This window comes from Ciconia boyciana, chromosome 34, assembly GCF_034638445.1.
Source record: "Ciconia boyciana chromosome 34, ASM3463844v1, whole genome shotgun sequence".
NCBI classification, from domain to species: Eukaryota; Metazoa; Chordata; class Aves; order Ciconiiformes; family Ciconiidae; genus Ciconia; species Ciconia boyciana.
The window spans coordinates 879,075-897,924 of NC_132967.1; the positions used below are offsets into that span (position 1 = coordinate 879,075).

Consider the following 18,850-nt stretch of genomic DNA (forward strand, 5'->3'; position numbering starts at 1 on the left):
CATGGCAGCCACCCCAGCTGCCCCACGTCCTCCCGCAGCCGCCTGCTCGGGGCGCGACGGCCGCCCGGCCTGACCCGCGGCCCTGGGTAAGTCCCCCCGGCCCCTGCCTGCCTGGGGGGTCCCACAGCCGCCAGCGTGGGCACACATAGGGCCACCACGGCCACCTCGTACCCTGGCCATGCCACGGCCCCCATATGGGCATGTGTAGGGCCACCACGGCCACCTGGTACCCCGGCCGCCTCATGGCCCCCTGTATGGGCACCGTGTAGGGCCACCACGGCCACCTCGTACCCTGGCCACCCCATGGCACCATGCAGGGCCACCACGGCCACCTCATACCCCAGCCACCCCACAGCCTCCCATGTGGGAATGTGTAGGGCCACCATGGCCACCTCGTACCCTGGCTGCCCCACGGCCCCACGTATGGGCATGTGTAGGGCCACCATGGCCACCTCATACCCCGGCCGCCCCACGGCCCCCCGTATGGGCGCCATGGCCACCGGTACGGGGCCACGTCCCCGGTGCGACCGCCCTGGGTGGGGGGTGCTCCCCCGGGAGGGGAGCGGGGGCCGGGGACCCCCCCGTCGCAGCAGCAGGGGATGAGCGGGGCTTGAGCGCTAATCCGCCCCGGCCCCCAGCCCCACGGCCCCCCGCCGTGGGGCGGCCCCCAGCCCGGTGGCACGGGGGGGATGCCCTGAGGGGGCGAGCGGCTCTCCCCACGGCACCGCCGTGTCCGTGGGTCGGTCTGTCCGTCCGTCCCCTGCCTGGGGTCCCCCCTCCCGTAGCGGGGGGCTCCCCGCCGCCCCCCAGAGCGGGGCCGTAATCGTGTCAACTCCGGTCCCGATTTAGCCCTAATCCCCGGCCGAGGTGATCGGCCTCGTTAACACCCTGCCGGGATTAAGGGGACGCTCACCCCGACACCCCTGGGTGCTGGGGGGGGCCCCCCCCCCCCCCCAAGGCATGCTGGGACATGTAGTCCCCCTGCACCCCCCGGGGCGGGCCGTCACCCCCCCACGGTCCCCCCCACTGTCCCCAGGGCCCCGCGGCGCTGGCGGGACAACCCAGGGCAGCAGGGACCCCAGCACCCACCGGGGCGGGATTGGGGGTGCTGGGGGGCTCGGGAGGGGTTTGGGGTGTGGGGTGGTCTCAGGGGGGTTGGGGGTGCAGTGTGGTCTCAGGGGGTGCTGGGGGCTCGGGAGGGGTTTTGGGGTGCAGGTGGGGATTAGGACAGTTTGGGGGTGCAGGGAGGAGTCAGGGCGGTTTGGGGGTGCTGGGGGGCTCGGGAGGGGTTTTGGGGTGCAGAGTACCAGCGGTGCAGTTTTGGGGTGCAGGGAGGAGTCGGGGCGGTTTGGGGGTGCTGGGTGGTCCCAGGGCACTTTTGGGGTGCAGGTAGGAGTTGGGGGGTTTGGGGGTGCAGGGTGGTCTTGGGGGGTTTGGGGTGCTGGGGGCTCGGGAGGGGTTTTGGGGTGCAGGCAGGAGTCAGGGAGGTTTGGGGGTGCAGGAAGGGCTTGTGAGGGGTTTTGGGGTGCAGGGTAGGACTGGGGGGCTCGGGAGGGGTTTTGGGGTGCAGAGTACCAGCGGTGCAGTTTTGGGGTGCAGGGAGGACTCAGGGGGTTTGGGGTGCAGGGTGGTCCCAGGGCATTTTTGGGGTGCAGGGAGGAGTCAGGGGGGTTTGGGGGTGCAGGGTGGTCCCAGGGCATTTTTGGGGTGCAGGGAGGAGTCGGGGGGTTTGGGGTGCAGGGTGGTCCCAGGGCATTTTTGGGGTGCAGGGAGGAGTCGGGGCGGTTTGGGGGTGCGGGGTGGTCCCAGGGCATTTTTGGGGTGCAGGGAGGACTCCGGGGGGTTTGGGGGTGCGGGGTGGTCTCGGGGGGGTTGGAGTGCAGGATGGGCTCAGGAGGCTTTTGGGGTGCAGTTTGGGGGTGCAGGCAGGAGCGGGGTGCCCAGGAGGGGTTTTGGGGTGCCGGCCGCCCGCGGGGGTGGTTTGGGGGCACAGAGGGTCCCGGGGGGCCCCGCCCTCCGTGGCAGGAGCTAATTAAGCCTGGGGGGGGTCTGATGCCCCCTGATCCCCCCAACCCGCTAATCAGGGCTCGGGGGCGATTAGTCGCCCCGAAAGCGGCTTGGTGGGTGGGTAAACCCGGCTTGGCCAGCGCCCGCCCGCCGGATAAGCCGGGCTCAGCCGCGCTTTGCGGCGTTAGCCCCGATTAGGGGCCGGGGGGCGCCCGGCCCCATCCGCCCCCCTCCCTATAAAGGGTCCCCCCGGCCCGCGCCCCTCCGCGTCCCGTCCGCCCGTCCCCGCCGCCATGCTGAAGTCGCGGGAGGGCCGGGAGGAGCTCCCGGAGGACTTCTTCATCCCCATGGTCCTGGAGACCTCCAACCTGACGGCGCTGAGCCCCTTCCTGGTGCCGCAGACCCACCTGGGCAGCCCCGGGGTCTTCATGGGGATGTCGGCCTTCATGTTCGTGCTGATCGCCCTGGGCGTGCCCATCAACGCCCTCACCATCTTCTGCACCGCCAAGTACAAGAAGCTGCGCTCCCACCTCAACTACATCCTGGTCAACCTGGCCGTCTCCAACCTGCTGGTCATCTGCGTCGGCTCCACCACCGCCTTCTACAGCTTCTCCCAGATGTACTTCGCCCTGGGACCCACCGCCTGCAAGATCGAGGGCTTCGCCGCCACCCTGGGAGGTAGCGGGGGGCGGGGGGACGCTGTGGCCGGGGGACGTTGGGCGTGGGGACGTTGGCGTGTGGGACGCGGGGACGTGGGGTGAGTGGGGACGTGGGGCGGAGGGGCGCCAGGGCGTGGGGACGTGGGGCGGAGGGACACGGGGCGTGGGGACGTGGGGCATGGGGACGTGGGGCGAATGGGACATAGGGTGGAGGGACGCCAGGGCGTGGGGACGTTGGGCATGGGGACGGGGGCAGAGGGACACCAGGGCGTGGGGACGTGGGGTGAGTGGGATGTGGGGCGGAGGGACACAGGGTGTGGGGACACGGGGTGTGGGGACGTGGGGTGGAGGGACGCCAGGGCGTGGAGACGTGGGGTGAGTGGGGATGTGGGGCGGAGGGACACAGGGTGTGGGGACATGGGGCAGAGGGACACCAGGGCGTGGGGACGTTGGGCATGGGGACGTTGGGCATGGGGACGTGGGCAGAGGGACACCAGGGCGTGGGGACGTGGGGCAGTGGGGACGTGGGGCGGAGGGACACCAGGGCGTGGGGACGTGGGGTGGAGGGACGCCAGGGCATGGGGACGTTGGGCATGGGGACGTTGGGCATGGGGACGTGGGGCGGAGGGACACCAGGGCGTGGGGACGTTGGGCATGGGGACGGGGGCAGAGGGACACCAGGGCGTGGGGACGTGGGGTGAGTGGGGACATGGGGCGGAGGGACACAGGGTGTGGGGACGTGGGGTGGAGGGACGCCAGGGCATGGGGACGTTGGGCGTGGGGACGTTGGGCATGGGGACGTGGGGCGGAGGGACGCCAGGGCGTGGGGACGTGGGGTGAGTGGGACGTGGGGCGGAGGGACGCCAGGGCGTGGGACATTGGGCGTGGGGACGTCAAGCGTGTGGGACACAGAGCAGGGGGTCACGAGGGCATGGGGACGTTGCGGGTGTGGGACACCAGGGCGTGGGGACATTGGGTATGGGGACACCCGGGTATGTGGGACACGGAGCAGAAGGACGGTAGGGCACGGGGACATGGGGTGTGGGGACAGTGGGTGTGTGGGCCCCGGGGCAGAGGGACACGAGGACATGGGGCTGTTGGGCGTGTGGGACCCGGGGCAGGGGGACGCCAGGGCCGTGGGGACGCCAGGTGCTTGGGGACACGGAGACGTTGGCCACGGGGCCGTTGGGCACGCGTGACCCGGGGCAGGGGGACACCAGGGTGCGGGGACATGGAGACGTTGGCCATGTGGCCATTATGCCTGTGGGCCCCGGAGCAGAGGGACACCAGGGTGTGGGGACACCAGGGCCGTGGGGACACGGCGACGTTGGCCACGGGGCCGTTGGGCACGCGTGACCCGGGGCAGGGGGACGCCAGGGCGTGGGGACACTGGGGACATGAGGACGTGGGGCCGTTGGGTGCGTGTGACCCGGGGCAGGGGGACACCAGGGCGTGGGGACACTGGGGACATGAGGACGTGGGGCCGTTGGGCGCGCGTGACCTGGGGCAGGGGGACGCCAGGCGCTGGGGACGCGGAGATGTTGGCCACGGGGCCGCGGGGCCCGGGGGCCCCGGGGGCGGGGGGACGCCGGGGCCGCGGGGCGCGCGTCGGCGCCGGGGCCCGCGGGCGCGGGCGGGGCGGGCGTCACGGGGCGCGGCGTCCCCTGCGTCCCCAGGCATGGTGAGCCTGTGGTCGCTGGCGGTGGTGGCCTTCGAGCGGTTCCTGGTGATCTGCAAGCCCCTGGGCAACTTCACCTTCCGGGGCAGCCACGCCGTCCTGGGCTGCGCGGCCACCTGGATCTTCGGCCTGGTGGCCTCCGTGCCCCCCCTCTTCGGCTGGAGCAGGTCCGGGGGTCCCCGGCCGGCGGGGGGCGGGGGGGGCGCGGCGGGGGCGCGGCGGCCGGTGCGAGGCGTGGCCGTGCCCGCAGGTACATCCCCGAGGGGCTGCAGTGCTCGTGCGGCCCCGACTGGTACACCTCCGACAACAAGTGGCACAACGAGTCCTACGTCATCTTCCTCTTCTGCTTCTGCTTCGGCGTGCCCCTGGCCGTCATCGTCTTCTCCTACGGCCGCCTGCTCCTCACGCTGCGCGCGGTACGGCCCCGCCCCCTCGGGGACCCGGGGGTCTCTAGGGACGGGCCTTCCTGGGGGGGGTCTATAGGGAGGGGCCTTCCTTGGGGGGGTCTGTAGGGACATTTGTTCCTTGGGGTGGGGTCTATAGGGACAGTCATCCCTTGGGGGTCCTGTAGGGACAGTCATCCCTTGGGGGTTCTATAGGGATGGGCCCTCTGGGGGAGTTCTATAGGGAGGGTCGTTCCTTGGGGGGGTCTGTAGGGACATTTGTTCCTTGGGGGTTCTATAGGGACAGGCCCTCTGGGGGAGTTCTATAGGGAGGGTTGTTCCTTGGGGGGGTCTGTAGGGATGGGCCCTCTGGGGGAGTTCTATAGGGACAGTCATCCCTTGGGGGTCCTGTAGGGACGGGCCTTCCTGGGGGGTTCTGTAGGGACGGGCCTTCTGGGGGGGGTCTATAGGGACAGTCATCCCTTGGGGGGTTCTATAGGGACAGGCCCTCTGGGGGAGTTCTATAGGGAGGGTCGTTCCTTGGGGGGGTCTCTAGGGACGGGCCCTCTGGGGGGTCTATAGGGACAGTCATCCCTTGGGGGTCCTGTAGGGACAGTCATCCCTTGGGGGGTTCTATAGGGACGGGCCCTCTGGGGGGAGTTCTATAGGGAGGGTCGTTCCTTGGGGGGGTCTGTAGGGACATTTGTTCCTTGGGGGTTCTATAGGGACGGGCCCTCTGGGGGAGTTCTATAGGGAGGGTCGTTGCTTGGGGGGGTCTGTAGGGACATTTGTTCCTTGGGGGTTCTATAGGGACGGGCCCTCTGGGGGAGTTCTATAGGGAGGGTCGTTCCTTGGGGGGGGGGGTCTGTAGGGACATTTGTTCCTTGGGGGTTCTATAGGGACAGGCCCTCTGGGGGAGTTCTATAGGGAGGGTCGTTGCTTGGGGGGGGTCTGTAGGGACATTTGTTCCTTGGGGGTTCTATAGGGACGGGCCCTCTGGGGGAGTTCTATAGGGAGGGTCGTTGCTTGGGGGGGTCTGTAGGGACATTTGTTCCTTGGGGGTTCTATAGGGACGGGCCCTCTGGGGGAGTTCTATAGGGAGGGTCGTTGCTTGGGGGGGTCTGTAGGGACATTTGTTCCTTGGGGGTTCTATAGGGACGGGCCCTCTGGGGGAGTTCTATAGGGAGGGTCCTTCCTTGGGGGGGTCTGTAGGGACGTTTGTTCCTTGGGGGGTCTATAGGGAGGGTCATTCCTTGGGGGTTCTATAGGGACAGGCCTTCTGGGAGCGGGTCTATAGGGACGGGCCTTCCTTGGGGGGTCTATAGGAAGGGTCGTTCCTTGGGGGGGTCTGTAGGGACATCTGTTCCTTGGGGGGGTCTGTAGGGACAGGCCTTCTGGGAGGGGTCTATAGGGACAGTCATCCCTTGGGGGGTCTGTAGGGACATTTGTTCCTTGGGGGGTCTGTAGGGACGGGCCCTCTGGGGGGACCCTATAGAGATGGCTGTTCCTTGGGGGTCCTATAGGGACGGGCCCTCTGGGGGGTCCTATAGGGATGGGCCTTCTGGGGGTTCTACAGGGACAGTCATCCCTTGGGGGTCTCTAGGGACGGGCCTGCTGGGGGGTTCTATAGGGACGGGCGTGCTGGGGGGTTCTATAGGGACGGGCCTTCTGGGGGTTCCCGTAGGGACGGGCCCTCTTGGGGGGTCCTGTAGGGCCAGTTGTTCCTTGGGAGACCCTATAGGGATGGCCATTCCTTGGGGGATTCTGTAGGGACGGGCCTTCCTTGGGGGACCCTATAGAAATGGTCATTCCTTGGGAGACCCTATAGGGATGGCCATTCCTTGGGGGGCCCTATAGAGATGGTCCTTCCTTGGGGGGACACTATAGGGACAGTCATTCCTTGAGGGGACCCTATAGAGATGGCCATTCCTTGGGGGACCCTATAGGGACAGTCCTTCCTTGGGGGGTCTTGTAGGGATGGTCATTCCTTGCGAGACCCTATAGGGACAGTTGTTCCTTGGGGGGTCCTATAGGGACGGTCCTTCCTTGAGGGACGCTATAGAGATGGTCGTTCCTTGGGGGTTCTTGTAGGGATGGCTGTTCCTTGGGGGACCCTATAGAGATGGCTGTTCCTTGGGGGGTCCTATAGGGATGGCCATTCCTTGGGGGACCCTATAGGGACAGTCGTTCCTTGAGGGGACACTATAGAGATGGCCATTCCTTGGGGGACGCTATAGGGACGGTTGTTCCTTGGGGACCCTATAGAGATGGCTGCTCCCCTGGGCGCAGAGGGGGTCCTATGGCGATGGCCGTTCCCTGGGGTCAGGGGGGATCGTATAGAGACAGCTGTTCCCTGGGGGGATCCTATAGAGATGGGCGCTCCCCAGGGGCCAGAGGGGATCCTATAGAGATGATTGTTCCCTGGGGGGACCCTATAGAGCCAGCAGTTCCCCAGGGGTCAGAGGGGACCCTATAGAGATGGCCGTTCCCTGGGGGTCAGAGCAAACCCTATGGAGATGACCATTTCCTGGGGACACCCTACAGAGATGGCCACTCCCTGTGGGTCAGAGGGGATCCTATAGGGAGGGCTGCTCTCTGGGGGGATCCTATAGGGAGGGCTGCTCCCTGTGGGTCAGAGGGGATCCTATAGGGAGGGCTGCTCCCTGGGGGTCAGAGGGGATCCTATAGAAATGGCCGTTCCTTGGGGGTTGGAAAGGATCCTATAGGGAGGGCTGCTCCCTCGGGGGATCCTATAGAGATGGCCGTTCCCTGGGGGTCAGAGGGGATCCTATAGAGATGGCTGTTCCCTGGGGGGATCCTATAGAAATGGCCGTTCCCTGGGGGTCGGAGGGGATCCTATAGAGATGGCCGCTCCCTGGGGGATCCTATAGAAATGGCCGCTCCCTGTGGGTCAGAGGGGATCCTATAGAGACGGCTGCTCTCTGGGGGGATCCTATAGAAATGGCCGCTCCCTGGGGGTTGGGAAGGATCCTATAGAGATGGCCGCTCCCTGGGGGGATCCTATAGAGATGGCCATTCCCTGGGGATCGGAGGGGATCCTATAGAAATGGCTGCTCCCTGGGGGGATCCTATAGAAATGGCCGTTCCCTGGGGGTCGGAGGGGATCCTATAGAAATGGCCATTCCCTGGGGGTTGGAAAGGATCCTATAGAGATGGCCGTTCCCTGGGGGTCGGAGGGGATCCTATAGAGATGGCCGTTCCCTGGGGGGATCCTATAGAAATGGCCGCTCCCTGCGGGGATCCTATAGAGATGGCCGTTCCCTGTGGGTTGGAAAGGATCCTATAGAGATGGCCGTTCCCTGGGGGGATCCTATAGAAATGGCCGCTCCCTGGGGGTCAGAGGGGATCCTATAGAGATGGCCGCTCCCTGGGGGTCAGAGGGGATCCTATAGAGATGGCCGCTCCCTGGGGGGATCCTATAGAAATGGCCATTCCCTGGGGGTCGGAGGGGATCCTATAGAAATGGCCGTTCCCTGGGGGTCGGAGGGGATCCTATAGAGATGGCCGCTCCCTGGGGGGCCCCTATGGCGATCGCCACTCCCCGGGCCCGGGGGGGACCCTACGGGGACGGCCGCTCCCCGGGGGTCCCTACGGAGGTGGCGATCCCTAGAGGGCCCCTACGGCGGCGGTGGTCCCCGCAGGTGGCCAAGCAGCAGGAGCAGTCGGCCACCACGCAGAAGGCGGAGCGGGAGGTGACCAAGATGGTGGTGGTGATGGTGCTGGGCTTCCTCATCTGCTGGGCGCCCTACTCGGCCTTCGCCCTCTGGGTGGTGACGCACCGGGGGCAGCCCTTCGACGTGGGGCTGGCCTCCGTCCCCTCCGTCTTCTCCAAGGCCTCCACCGTCTACAACCCCGTCATCTACGTCTTCATGAACAAGCAGGTGGGGGGCTGCCTCGGGGTGTTACGGGGGCCGGGGGCTGCCGGGGGCTGCCTCGGCTGGTGTTACAGGGCTGCCTCGGGGTGCCGGGGGCTGCCTTGGGGTGTCATGGGGTATTATGGGGCTGCCTCGGGGTGCCGTGGGGCTGCCTCGGGGTGCCGGGGGCTGCCGTGGGGTGCCGTGGGGCTGCCTCGGGGTGCCGGGGGCTGCCTTGGGGTGTCATGGGGTATTATGGGGCTGCCTCGGGGTGCTGTGGGGCTGCCTCGGGGTGCCGGGGGCTGCCTTGGGGTGTCATGGGCTGCCGTGGGGCTGCCATGGGGTGTTATGGGGCTGCCTTGGGGTGCTGGGGGCTGCCTCGGGGTGTCATGGGCTGCCGTGGGGCTGCCATGGGGTGTTATGGGGCTGCCTTGGGGTGCCGTGGGGTGCTGGGGGCTGCCTTGGGGTGTCATGGGGTGTTATGGGGCTGCCTTGGGGTGCCGTGGGGCTGCCGTGGGGTGCTGGGGGGCTGCCTTGGGCTGCCATGGGGTGTTATGGGGCTGCCTTGGGGTGCCGTGGGGCTGCCGTGGGGTGCTGGGGGCTGCCTTGGGCTGCCATGGGGTGTTATGGGGCTGCCTTGGGGTGCCGTGGGCTGCCTTGGGATGCCGTGTGGTGTCATGGGGCTGCCAGGGGTGCTGGGGGCTGCCTTGGGGTGTTATGGGGGGCCGTGGGGCTGCCTTGGGGTGCCGTGGGGCTGCTGTGGGGTGCCATGGGGCTGCCTTGGGGTGTTATGGGGGGCCGTGGGGCTGCCTTGGGGTGCCGTGGGGCTGCTGTGGGGTGCCATGGGGCTGCCTTGGGGTGTTATGGGGGGCCGTGGGGTGCTGTGGGGTGCCGTGGGGCAGGGGGCGGGCGTGGGGCAGAGGCTGGCGGGGCTGGGGGTGTCCCCACCCCCTCGGGGTGTCCCCGGGGACCTGCCCCGGCCCGGGGGGTCGCCCTGGCGAGGGCTCGGTGACGCGCTGGTGACAGACCAGTGACGGCCGGGGACGGCCTGGGGCCGTCCCAGTGCCCGCCCAGTGCCACCCCAGTGGCACCCCAGTAAGAGCCCAGTGGCACCCCAGTGAGAGCCCAGTGTCACCCCAGTGCGAGCCCAGTGTCACCCCAGTGCCACCCCAGTAAGAGCCCAGTGCCAGCCCAGTGAGAGCCCAGTGTCACCCCAGTGCGAGCCCAGTGTCACCCCAGTGTCACCCCAGTGCGAGCCCAGTGGCACCCCAGTGTCACCCCAGTAAGAGCCCAGTGTCACCCCAGTGAGAGCCCAGTGGCACCCCAGTGTCACCCCATAAGAGCCCAGTGCCAGCCCAGTGAGAGCCCAGTGTCACCCCAGTGCGAGCCCAGTGTCACCCCAGTGTCACCCCAGTGAGAGCCCAGTGCCAGCCCAGTAAGAGCCCAGTGTCACCCCAGTGAGAGCCCAGTGGCACCCCAGTGTCACCCCATAAGAGCCCAGTGCCAGCCCAGTGTCACCCCAGTGCGAGCCCAGTGTCACCCCAGTGTCACCCCAGTGAGAGCCCAGTGGCACCCCAGTGTCACCCCAGTGCCACCCCAGTAAGAGCCCAGTGCCAGCCCAGTGTCACCCCAGTGCGAGCCCAGTGTCACCCCAGTGCGAGCCCAGTGCAAGCCCAGTGTCACCCCAGTGTCACCCCAGTAAGAGCCCAGTGCCAGCCCAGTAAGAGCCCAGTGTCACCCCAGTGTCACCCCAGTGCCAGCCCAGTGTCACCCCAGTGAGAGCTCAGTGTTGGCCTGAGAACGCGCCCCAGTAACTCCCAGTGACGCCCCATAGCCTGCCCAGTAAAGCCCTGGGGACACCCCAGTAACAGCCCAGTGACACCCAGTAACCCCCCAGCACCGTGCCCCAGTGCCACCCCAGTAACCTGCCCAGTAAAGCCCTGGCGACATCCCAGTGCCACCCCAGTGCCACCCCAGTGCCACCCCAGTGCCATCCCAGTGCCATGCCCCAGTGCCACCCCAATACTGTGCCCCAGTGACAGCCCAGTATCAGCCCAGTGCCATCCCAGTGCCACCCCAGTGCCATCCCAGTAACAGCCCAGTGCCACCCCAGTACTGTGCCCCAGTGCCATCCCAGTGCCACCCCAGTACCATGCCCCAATGACACCCCAGTGACATTCCAGTACCATGCCCCAGTGCCAGCCCAGTGCCAGCCCAGTGCCATCCCAGTAACAGCCCAGTGCCATCCCAGTGCCACCTCAGTGACATCCCAGTACCATGCCCCAGTGCCAGCCCAGTGCCATCCCAGTAACAGCCCAGTGCCGCCCCAGTGCCAGCCCAGTGACATCCCAGTGACAGTCCAGTGCCATCCCAGTGCCACCCCAGTGCCATCCCAGTACCATGCCCCAGTGCCAGCCCAGTGCCATCCCAGTAACAGCCCAGTGCCGCCCCAGTGCCAGCCCAGTGCCATCCCAGTGCCACCCCAGTGCCATCCCAGTACCATGCCCCAGTGCCATCCCAGTGCCACCCCAGTCACACGCCCCAGTGACGCCCGGGCAGCGGGCCTGGTGGCACGGGGGACGCCCCGTCGTGCGCGGGGGTGACGCCACGGGGGTGACGCCATGGGGGTGACGCCGTGGGGGTGACGCCCTGCCCCCCCAGTTCCGCTCCTGCATGCTGAAGCTGGTGTTCTGCGGGAGGAGCCCCTTCGGGGACGAGGACGACGTCTCGGGATCCTCGCAGGCCACCCAGGTCTCCTCCGTCTCCTCCAGCCAGGTCTCGCCCGCGTAGGCCGCCCCACGGCGGGCTCTGCCCCACGGCGGGCTGTGCCCCGCGGCCGGCTCTGCCCCGCGGCCGGCTCTGCCCCACGGCGGGCTCTGCCCCCCACCCAGGGCGGCGCGGGGCTCCCCGGGCGGTGGGGCGCCCGAGGGGGGACACGCACGGCTCCTCCGCCCGCCGTGGGGCGGCCCCGCTGCCCCGTTGTACATACGCCCCTCGCTGTACCCCGCGGCATTAAACGCTGGAGACGCAGCCTCCGCCTCTGCGCGGGGCCGCCGTGCCCCCCGCGACGCCCCCCGCGACGCCCCCCGCGACGCCCCCCGGGCCACGCCACGGGGCCACGCCATGGGGCCACGCCACGGGGCCGCCGTGGGGCCGGCCCGCAGGGGGGCCGCGCGGCCGAGTTCTGCTAGTAGTGAACTTTTTGCCAGCGTAAATAGTTCAGAACTAGCGGAATTCCTGTCGCACGGCCCGGGGCGGGCACGGCCCCACGGCGGCCCCACGGCGGCCCCACGCCGCCCCGCGGCGCCCCGCGGCGGTTCGTAGCCCCCGATGCCCCGCGGCAGCCCGTGGGGTCCCTCGGCAGACCCACGGAGGTCCCGCGGCGGCCCGCGGTCTCCCACGGCAGCCTCCGATGCCCCCTGGCACCCCACGGCAGCCCGTGGCAGACCCACGGCAGCCCACGGCACTGCGTGGTGTCCCACGAAGACCCCCCAGCACCCCATCTCGTCCCACAGCCCCACACGGTGGCCACTGGTGTCCCGTGGCAGCCCCACAGCAGCCCGTGGTGTCCCACGGTGGCCCCACAGCAGCCCCACGTGACCCCACGTCGCCCCACAGCAGCCCCACGTCGCCCCACAGCAGCCCGTGGTGTCCCATGGTGGCCCCACGTCGCCCCACAGCAGCCCGTGGTGTCCCACGGTGGCCCCACAGCAGCCCCACGTGACCCCACGTCGCCCCACAGCAGCCCGTGGTGTCCCATGGTGGCCCCACAGCACCCCACAGCAGCCCCATGTCACCCCACGTCACCCCACAGCAGCCCGTGGTGTCCCATGGTGGCCCCACATTGCCCCACAGCAGCCCGTGGTGTCCCATGGTGGCCCCACAGCACCCCACAGCAGCCCCATGTCACCCCACGTCGCCCCACAGCAGCCCGTGGTGTCCCACCGCAGCCCCACAGCAGCCCCCCACACCCCACAGGGCCCCACATCATCTGTGGTGTCCCCACAGCTCCCCACGGCACCCTCCCGCCGCCCCACGGCACCCCACAGCCACCCTATGGCACCCGTGACAGCCCCCCAGCCCCACGGCACCCCACGGCCCCCAGCCCCACGGCACTTACCCGCCCGGCTCCAGCGGGGTCCGGCTGCCCCGGCCGCTGTGGGGAGAGAGACGGGGAGCGGGGGCACCCACACCCCGTGGGACCCCCCGCCCGCCCGCCTCGCACGGGGGCTCCCGCCACCCCACAGCCCCCACTCCACGGCCCCGGCGTGGGGCAGCCCCCACCCCCCCCTCCCCCAAGCCGCGGTCCCGCGCCCCGCCAGCGCGCCCCACGCGCGGCACCCCGCTCTCCCCGCCGCCGCCGCCGCGCCCCCTTTTCCCCTCCCGGGGATTAAAGTTTCCAGTGTCCCCCCTAATCGGACTCCCCCGGGGCGACCCGAAAATCCCCGGATTAGGGCGGGGGGCAGCTCCCGGCCGGCCCGGGGGAGGGGCGGGGGGGGATTAGGGCCGGGGCTGGGGGGCACTTGTGGGGCGCCGGCCCCCAGGGAGCCCCCCCGAACCCTGCACCCCCCGGGGACCCCCCGTCGGGGCGGGGCAGGGCGGGGTCCCCTGCCTGTGGGGCCCCCCCCATTAATCCCCCCCTCCCGGCCGGGCCTAATTGCTCCTGAAGGCTGTGGGCTATTTTTAAGGGTGCTGGGGGGGTCGGGGGGGCCCCGTTCCCCCCGTGCCCTACTTGGCCCCGCGCCGCGGCCCCCCCGGTGATGTAACCGCCTCGGCCCTGTGACCGCGATCTGTCGGGCCCCATGAGCGTCAGCGCCCCGATGCCGTGGGGCAGGAGGGGGTCCGGCACCCAGCTATGGGGTGGGAGAGGGTCCGGCACCCCGCCGTGGGGCAAGAAGGGGCCTAGTGCTCAGCTATGGGGTGGGAGGGGGCTCGGCGTCTTGCTATGGGGCGAGAAGGGGTTCAACACCCCGCTGTGTGGGGCGGGACGGGGTCCGGCACCCCGCCGTGGGGCAGGAGGGGTCCCGGCACCCAGCTATGGGGTGGGAGAGGGTCCGGCACCCCGCCGTGGGGCAAGAAGGGGCCTAGTGCTCAGCTATGGGGTGGGAGGGGGCTCGGCGTCTTGCTATGGGGCAGGAAGCGGTCCAACACCCCGCTACGTGGGGCGGGACGGGGTCCGGCACCCCGCCGTGGGGCAGGAAGGACCCCGATCCCCCGTGTCGTGCGACGGGCGACGGCGGCGGGCAGAGCCCCGGCCGGGGGGCCGAGGGGCCGGGGGCCGGGGGGCCGCGCCGGCCGCCCTCGTTAGCCGAACGGGCCGCCAGGAAATTGCGGGTGACGGGATTAGCCGCGGCGTCAATCCCAATCAGCGCTCACCCCGGCTGCTCGGCAAAGCGGGCGGGTGAGGCCGGGCCGGGCCGGGGGGGCCCCGGATCCCCGCGGCCCAATTAAGGGATCAGGGGGCTTTGGGGGGGACGGGGGGCTAATCCCGGGGGGGTGGGTATAAGAAGCGGGGAGCGGGCGGCGGGCGGCAGAGCCCGACGCCGAGACCCCCCCCCTCGGTCCCCGGTCTCCTTCCTTGGCGGGCGGCATGGCGGCGGCGGGCTGGGAGGCGGCGGCGGCGTTCGCGGCGCGGCGGCGGCACGAGGACGAGGACACCACGCGGGACAGCGTCTTCACCTACACCAACAGCAACAACACCCGCGGTGGGCGGCGGCCCGGGGCGGGGGGGACGACGGGACGGGGGGCGAGGCGCTGAGCCCCCCCTTCCTTCCCCTCCCCGCCGCCCCAGGTCCCTTCGAGGGTCCCAACTACCACATCGCCCCGCGGTGGGTCTACAACCTGACGTCGATGTGGATGATCTTCGTGGTGGTAGCCTCCGTCTTCACCAACGGGCTGGTGCTGGTGGCCACCTGGAAGTTCAAGAAGCTGCGTCACCCCCTCAACTGGATCCTGGTCAACCTGGCGGTGGCCGACCTGGGGGAGACCGTCATCGCCAGCACCATCAGCGTCATCAACCAGATCTCCGGCTACTTCATCCTGGGCCACCCGCTCTGCGTCATCGAGGGCTACACCGTCTCCGCCTGCGGTGAGACCCCCCGGCCCCGCCCGGGGGGCTGCGGGGTGGCTGGGAGCCGTGGGGCAGGGCTGGGGGGTGCTGGGAGCCGTGGGGCAGGGCTGGGGGTGGCTGGGAGCCGTGGGGCAGGGCAGGGGGGTGCTGGGAGCCGTGGGGCAGGGCGGGGGGGTGCTGGGAGCCGTGGGGCAGGGCCGAGGGGTGTGGGGAGGTGTGGGGCAGGGCCGAGGGGTGCGGGGAGGTGTGGGGCAGAGCTTGGGGTGCTGAGAGACGTGGGGCAGGGCTGGGGGGTGGCTGGGAGCTGTGGGGCAGGGCCAAGGGGTGGCTGGGAGCCGTGGGCAGGGCTGGGGGGTGCTGAGAGCCGTGGGGCAGAGCCAGAGGGTGCTGGGAGCCGTGGGGCAGGGCTGCGGGGTGCTGGGAGGTGTGGGGCAGAGCTTGGGGTGCTGGGAGCTGTGGGGCAGAGCCGGAGGGCCCTGGGAGCCGTGGGGCAGGGCTGGGGGTCCCAAGAGCCCCACGCGGGGCAGGGCCCCGGGGCAGCCCCGGCCGGGCGAGGGGACGCCCCGAAACCCCCGGCAGCCGGGGCGTCGCGGGGGCCGCGTGCCGTGGGGCGGCCCCCGACCGCTCCCCGGCCCCCCAGGCATCACGGCGCTGTGGTCGCTGGCCATCATCTCCTGGGAGCGCTGGTTCGTCGTCTGCAAGCCCTTCGGCAACATCAAGTTCGACGGGAAGCTGGCGGTGGCCGGCATCCTCTTCTCCTGGGTCTGGTCCTGCGCCTGGTGCGCGCCCCCCATCTTCGGCTGGAGCAGGTGGGGCGGGGGCCGGCGGCGGCCGGCGGGGGGCGGCGGGGCCCCGGCGGCGGCCCCTCACCCCGCGCGCCCCCCAGGTACTGGCCCCACGGGCTGAAGACGTCCTGCGGCCCCGACGTCTTCAGCGGCAGCTCGGACCCGGGGGTGCAGTCCTACATGGTGGCCCTGATGATCACCTGCTGCTTCTTCCCCCTCGCCATCATCGTCCTCTGCTACCTCCAAGTCTGGCTGGCCATCCGGGCGGTGAGGGCCCCCTCCCCACAGAGCCCCCCCATGGGGCCCATCCCCCCCTGCAGCCCCCCCTAGACTCCCCCCAGGGAGACCATAACCCCCCCAGCCCCCTGGAGCCCCCTGGAGCCCATCTCCCCATAACCCCCTAGACCCCCCCATAGGGCCCATCTCCCCCCGTACCCCCTCGACCCTCTATAGGGCCCATCACCCCCATACCCCCCATGGGGCCCATCTGCCCCCATATCGCCCCAGCCCCCAGACCCTGCCACAGGGCCCATCTCCCCCATACCCCCAGCCCCACCATAGGGCCCATCTCCCCCATACCCCCCTAGACCCTGCCACAGGGCCCATCTCCCCCCAGCCCCCATGGGGCCCATCTCCCCCATACCCCCCAGCCCCACCATAGGCCCATCTCCCCCCAGCCCCCCACGGGCCCATCTCCCCCATACCCCCCTAGACCCTGCCACAGGGCCCATCTCCCCCCAGCCCCCATGGGGCCCATCTCCCCCATACCCCCCAGCCCCACCATAGGGCCCATCTCCCCCCAGCCCCCCACGGGGCCCATCTCCCCCATACCCCCCAGCCCCACCATAGGGCCCATCTCCCCCTCACACCCCCCAGACCCCACCACGGGGCCCATCTCCCCCCCAGCCCCGCCATGGGGCCCGTCCCCCACACCCCCTGAGCCCCCGCCCGCAGGTGGCCGCCCAGCAGAAGGAGTCGGAGTCGACGCAGAAGGCGGAGAAGGAGGTGTCGCGCATGGTGGTGGTGATGATCCTGGCCTACTGCTTCTGCTGGGGGCCCTACACCTTCTTCGCCTGCTTCGCCGCCGCCAACCCCGGCTACGCCTTCCACCCCCTGGCCGCCGCCCTGCCCGCCTACTTCGCCAAGAGCGCGACCATCTACAACCCCATCATCTACGTCTTCATGAACCGGCAGGTGGGCGGCCAGGACGGGGGCGGCGGGGGGGGACAGGGGACAGCGGGCTGGGACACAGAGCAGGGACGGGGGACGCGGAGCAGAGAGAGGGGACATCGGGGTGGGACAGGGAGCTGGGACAGGGGACAGCCGGTGGGGACAGGGGACACGGAGCTGGGACAGGGGACGTGGGGCAGGGACGGGGGACGCAGAGCAGAGAGAGGGGACATCAGGAAGGGACATGGAGCTGGGACAGGGGACATCGGGGTGGGACGGGGGACACGGAGCTGGGACAGGGGACGTGGGGCAGGGATGGGGGACACGGAGCCGAGAGAGGGGACATCGGGGTGGGACAGGGAGCTGGGACAGGGGATGTGGGGCAGGGACGGGGAGAGTGGGGTGGGACAGGGGACACAGGGCTTGGAGACCGGACACGGAGCTGGGACAGGGGACGTGGGGCAGGGACGGGGGACGCAGAGCAGAGAGAGGGGACATCAGGAAGGGACATGGAGCTGGGACAGGGGACATCGGGGTGGGACGGGGGACACGGAGCTGGGGCAGGGAGCTGGGGCAGGGGACAGCAGAAAGGGAGGCGCGACACGGAGGTGGACGAGGGCGATGGGGACACGGCCGGGACAGGGGGCGCGTGGCCGGGAGGGGGACGAGGGACGCAGCCCCACAGCCCCGCTCTCCCGCAGTTCCGCAACTGCATCCTGCAGCTCTTCGGCAAGAAGGTGGACGACGGCTCCGAGGTCTCCACCTCCCGCACCGAGGTCTCCTCCGTCTCCAACTCCTCCGTCGCGCCCGCGTAGCCCCCAATAAAGCTCCGTACCCCGGCCTGGTCTCGGCCTGCCCCGCGCTCACCGCCCCGGGGGGGGGGGGGGGGACACGGGACGGGGGGACCCCCGCCTTCCCAGCAGCCCCTGCGGCGGCCGCCGCCTTCCCACGAGCCTCTGGGGTGACCCCCACCTTCCCAGCAGCCCCCGGGGCCGAGGCCGCGCCGCCACGGCCCCCGGGGTGCGAAGGGCCGGACGGCGGGCGCCGGGCCCCGCCCCCCGCCAGGCTCGCGGCCAATGGGGGAGGCCGCTCGGCGGCACGCGGCGCAGCTATTGGCCGGAGGCGATGTCAGTCTGCGGCGCCCGCGCGCGCGCGCACGCCCCGCCCGCCCGCCCCGTTCCCGCGGACGCCTGGGCCAATCAGAAGAGACGGCGGCGCGGGGCAGCGCGTCCTCCAATCACGGGGGGAGACGTCACGGGGGAGGGCGGGGCGCACACGGCACTGCGCTTCCCCGCCGGGCGGGAGCGGGGGGGGGGGGACGGGCCGCCGCGCCAAGCGGCCAATCAGAAGAGGCCGAGCCGGCGGCGGCGGCCAATCGGCGCGCCGGCCGGGGAAAAGGGGGCGGGGCTCCCGCCGCCGTTAGCGGTTTCAAACCGCGGGGCCGCGCCGGGAGCAGACGTCACCGCCGCCCCGCGGCTGGCCCCGCCCCGCCCGCGCCCATTGGCGGAGCGGGGAGGGGCGGGCGCGGAGCCGCGCGAGGGGAGGGGAGGGGAGGGGAGGGGGGACACGGACCCCGCGTGCCGGTCGCGCGAGCGCCGCGCGCTGGTCGGCCGGGAGGGGCGGGCGGCGCTCCGCGCTCTGATTGGCTGAGGCGGGGAGGGGGCGCACGCGCCCAGCCGGTGGCGGCGGGGGGGGGCTGTGACGCGGCGTCCCCGCCAGCGCCGCGCTCTGATTGGCGGAAAAGGGCGGGAATGGCGCGAGCCGCCGCTGATTGGCGGAAAAGGGCGGGAATGGCGCGCGCCGAGCCGTTAATGGCAGGAGTGGCAGAAACAGGTGGCCGCCGCGCGGGCGCCGCGCTCTGATTGGCGGAAAAGGGCGGGAATGATGCGCACCCGTTCTGAACGGCTGAAAAAAGGGCGGCAACGGCGCGCGCCGTGACGTTAATAGTGCGGGGGAGGGCCCACGGGGGTGTCGCGCGAGGGTCGCGCTCTGATTGGCGGAGAAGGGCGGGAATGATGCGCGCCCTTTCTGATTGGCAGAGAAGGGCGGGGGGGGTGCGCCGAGCCCCTGGGGGGCACGTGGGTGTCGCGGGCGCCGGGGTCTGATTGGCGGAGAAGGGCGGGAGGGGCGCGCGCCCTCTCTGATTGGCGGAAAGGGCAGGACTGGCGCGCGCCGAAGTATTAGCGGTGCGGGGGGTGGGGGGGGCGCGTGGGGGTCGCGCGG

General features: G+C 70.6%; 2 protein-coding genes across 2 annotated transcripts; both read left to right on the plus strand.

The window, feature by feature from the left end:
* The first annotated feature begins 2,260 nt into the window (after window positions 1-2,260).
* LOC140645545 (blue-sensitive opsin) lies at window positions 2,261-11,776 on the plus strand. The gene is made up of 5 exons (XM_072849014.1): window positions 2,261-2,685; window positions 4,343-4,511; window positions 4,595-4,760; window positions 8,390-8,629; window positions 11,264-11,776. Exons 1-5 carry the CDS (start codon window positions 2,301-2,303, stop codon window positions 11,390-11,392), a joined length of 1,089 nt encoding a protein of 362 aa, XP_072705115.1. The 5' UTR covers window positions 2,261-2,300; the 3' UTR covers window positions 11,393-11,776.
* Window positions 11,777-14,159: 2,383 nt separating this feature from the next.
* LOC140645543 (red-sensitive opsin) lies at window positions 14,160-17,442 on the plus strand. The gene is made up of 6 exons (XM_072849010.1): window positions 14,160-14,307; window positions 14,394-14,690; window positions 15,313-15,481; window positions 15,559-15,724; window positions 16,412-16,651; window positions 17,329-17,442. Exons 1-6 carry the CDS (start codon window positions 14,193-14,195, stop codon window positions 17,440-17,442), a joined length of 1,101 nt encoding a protein of 366 aa, XP_072705111.1. The 5' UTR covers window positions 14,160-14,192.
* The last annotated feature ends 1,408 nt before the right edge of the window (window positions 17,443-18,850 follow it).